This window comes from Rhincodon typus, chromosome 16 (genome assembly GCF_021869965.1).
Source record: "Rhincodon typus isolate 14 chromosome 16, sRhiTyp1.1, whole genome shotgun sequence".
In the NCBI taxonomy this organism is placed as follows: Eukaryota; Metazoa; Chordata; class Chondrichthyes; order Orectolobiformes; family Rhincodontidae; genus Rhincodon; species Rhincodon typus.
The window spans coordinates 937,708-941,282 of record NC_063347.1 but is presented as its reverse complement, the minus strand read 5'-3'; the positions used below and the strand labels follow the sequence as shown (position 1 = coordinate 941,282).

The following is a 3,575-nucleotide window of genomic DNA, read 5'->3' as shown; positions in this document are numbered from 1 at the left end:
CTATACCAAGTGCCTTTGCTGCTAAACTCCTTTCCCAGTCTATACCAGCCAGCTCTGCCCCTCATTGTTTTGTAGATGCTCTTATTTAAAATTAGCACAGTTGTTTCCAAGCTAAGTCTTTCCCTCTCAAACTGAAAGCTGAATTCTGCCATGTTATGATCACCGCTTCCTTGGGAATCATCTACTCTAACATTATTTATTAAGCCCATCTCATTAACACCAGATCCAAAATAGGTGGACCATAGTACCATAAGGAACAGGAACAGGAGTAGGCTGTTTGGCCCCTCAAGCCTGCTCTCTGGGGAATAATTCCTCTGGTCTCTGTAATGGATGGCATTGGGAGATAGGTTAAAAAATTTGTTCTAATCTTTGTGTTAAGATCTTTCTAACTTATATTTCTATTACTGTATATTATAACTATATGACATGATCACACAAAATAAATATATGGCATATCAATCCAAGGATCATTGTTAGATCCAAAGTGTTCAATATGGCTTTTAGCTGAGACCATAATACAATCAACAGTGAGGGAGGGGGCAGTGAACGGTGAAGGAGGAGACAGAGAGTCAGGCAAAGCAGTGAGGGTGAGGGAGGGAGCAATGAACGGTGAGGGAGGGGGCAGTGAACAGTGAGGGAGGGGACAGAGAGGGTCAGGTAGGGCAGTGAGGGTGAGGGAGGGTCAGTGAACGGTGAGGGAGGGGACAGAGAGCATCAGGTAGGGCAGTGATGGTGAGGGAGGGAGCAATGAGGATGAGGGAGGGGGCAGTGAACGGCGAAGGAGGGGGCAGTGAACGGCGAGGGAGGGGGCAGTGAACGGCAAGCAAGGGGTCAGGGAACAGTGACAGAGGGGACAGTGAATGGTGAGGGAGGAGGCAGTGAACGGTGAGGGAGGGGGCAGTGAACGGTGAGGGAGGGGGCAGTGAACAGTGAGGAAGGAGAGCAGTCAGTGGTTTAAGCGGGGGTGTTATTGAACAGTGATTGAGGAGCAGTTCACTTACCTGATGACAGTGATATTTAGGCAATATGTCGCTTACTGTGGAGAGAGGGAAGGATCTTCTTTGTGCTTCCTGTGAACCAATATACTTCATAAAATACAGGATGTAACAAGTAAGGAGGCAACCCGAGTACAGCAGCTGTCAGAGAAAGGAAACAGTTAATAAATTTACAGAGATTTTGGCAGCTGAATTCTGTAAATAAATAATAGAGAAAGGACCTGTTCTCCCTGGCACCTCTGCTTCCCAGCCATCATCCCCCACCAACGAGGTTGCTCTTTCTTTAACCCAGCACCAAGTATCCCACATCCATCAGTATCACCATCCTGTGCCCAGGGACACTGCCCAAGGCCCAAATGGCTGAGAATGTGACCGAGGGCATCGCTGCAGGACTAGCGTTTGCTGTAAAACTGGAATGAAGACAGTCAAGCAGTTTTAGCTGAAGCCAAAGCATCAGAGATTCTTGTCAGGTATTCAGTTGCATTAAACCCGAGAACCAACAAATGTCCACATGCCAAGAATACCCGGAAGAGGGCAGCAGAGTGGTGACGCTGATCAGCTGAAGTGGGGAAGATCTGCATCAGTGCAGTCACTGCTTCCAGAAGGTGGTTTGCAGAGGGGCTGTTGTCAAGTGACAGTTCAGAAGGGGAAGGGAATAGGTGTCTGAAGGAAGTATCTGAGAGTTTGCACTCAGCCTCTGCAATGTAGAGGTCAGTACACCAGACTACAACAGCACCAGCAGGCTTAATAACAAAGTCAGGGTTAGATCTGAATGCACGGAGTGCAGTCCGTTTTGAGGGAGGTAGGTTGGATTTGGTGAGGGGGGCAGAGAAATTGAGGCGACCAATATCATATTGACAGTTCTCAATGGACAGATCGAGTGCAGGTAAAAGGCCAGAGGGAGGGGTCCAGGTGGAGGGACAGTGTTGGAACTGGGCAAAGGGGTCTGTGGGACAGGGAGAGGACTCTTGTCCAAAGAAATGGGCATAGAGGCGAATACGGCAGAAGAAGAGTTTGGCGTCATGTTGTGCCTGAAATTCATTAAGGTGGGGCACAGAGGAATAAAACTGAGATCTTTGCTGAGTACAGAACATTCAGCATCGGAGAGCAGAAGGTTAGGAGGGATGGTGAATACCTGACAGGAGGTGGGGTTGGGAGGGGGGATGGAGTCAGAGGGAAGGGGTGGGGACGAAGGTTCCAGAGGGCCATGGGTATTTTTGAGTTACTCTCTCAGATATCTCTCAGATACCTCCTCCTTTCTTCCCCTGGACCATGACCCCACCATGACACATCAGGCCATTGTATCAACTACAGTAAATGACCTCGTTTCATCTGGTGACCTCTCCCGCACTACCTCCAAGCTGATAGACCACAGCCCCGCACAGCTCGATTCTACCTTCTCCCAAAAATCCACAAATAGGACTGTCCAGGCAGACCCATGGTTTCAGCCTTCTCTTGCCCCACAGAACTCATCTCTTCCTACCTTGACTCAGTCTTCTCTCTCCCTGGTCCGGTCCCTGCCCACGTACATCTGTGATTCCTCTGCCGCTTTATGCCAGTTTCAAAATTTCCGGTTTGCAAGCTCCAGCTGACTCTTTACCATGGATATGCAATCCCTTTAAACGCCCATCCCCCACCAGGATGGCCTTAGGGCTCTCTGCTTCTTCCTGGAACAAAGGCCTGAACCGTCCCTCACCACCACCTTCCTCCACTTGGCCGAGCTCATCCTCAGCCTCAACAACTTGCTTTTAACTCCTCACATTTTCTTCAGGTGAGGGGTGGCCATGGGTACTCGCTTGGGCCCCAGGGGATATGTGGAACATTCCTTGTTCCAGTCCTATTCCGGCCCCCACCCACAACTCTTTCTCCGATATATCGATGATATCATCGGTGCTGCTTCCCTCTCTTGTCCGAAATTGGAAAAGTTCATTGATTTTGCTTCCAATTTCCACCCTGCCCTCACTTTCACCTGGTCTATCTCTGACTCCTCCCTTCCCTTCCTCAACATCTGTTTCCAGTTCTAGGGATAGGCTGGCCACTAATATCCACGATAAACCCAATGACTCCCACAGCTACCTGGACTATACATCCTTACAACCTGCATCCTGTAAAGACACCATCCCATTCTTTCAGTTCCTCCACCTTGATCGCATATGTTCAGATGAGGCCAACTTCAACAAGGGAGCCTCCGAAATGTCCACTTTGCTCCTCAGCCAAGGATTCCCCAGCACCGTTATCAACAGGGCCCTCAACCCAGTCCGACCTCTCTCCCGCACTTCTGCCCTCACCTCCCACTTCCCTCCTGCAACAGCAATAGGGTTCCCCTTATCCTCACCTACCACCCCACCAGCATCCACATCCAGATTATCAGACGCCATTTCCACCAGCTCCAGCGAGATGCCACCGCCAGACATCTACTCCCCTCCCCTACCTTGTCTGCCTTCCGCAGGGACCATTCGCTCCAGGACACCCTGGTCCACTCTTCCTTCACTCCCAACAATGCCCCACAGCCCTACGGCACCTTCCCCTGCAACCGGCGAAGGTGCAACACCTGCCCATTTACCTCCTCCCTCCCCAGTA

At 50.4% G+C, this 3,575-nt stretch overlaps 1 protein-coding gene across 1 annotated transcript in view; it reads right to left on the bottom strand.

Annotated features, from left to right (window-relative positions):
• The window catches only part of LOC109933574 (protein RFT1 homolog), a 70,921-nt gene extending 69,672 nt beyond the window's left edge, over window positions 1-1,249 (bottom strand). Inside the window, exons 1-2 of the mRNA XM_048606651.1 lie at window positions 1,217-1,249; window positions 1,002-1,136 (exon numbers count right to left, since the gene is read on the bottom strand). Of these exons, the coding sequence (XP_048462608.1) occupies window positions 1,002-1,136; window positions 1,217-1,249 (168 nt within the window). The remainder of the gene's footprint in view (window positions 1-1,001; window positions 1,137-1,216) is intronic.
• Window positions 1,250-3,575: the final 2,326 nt, after the last annotated feature.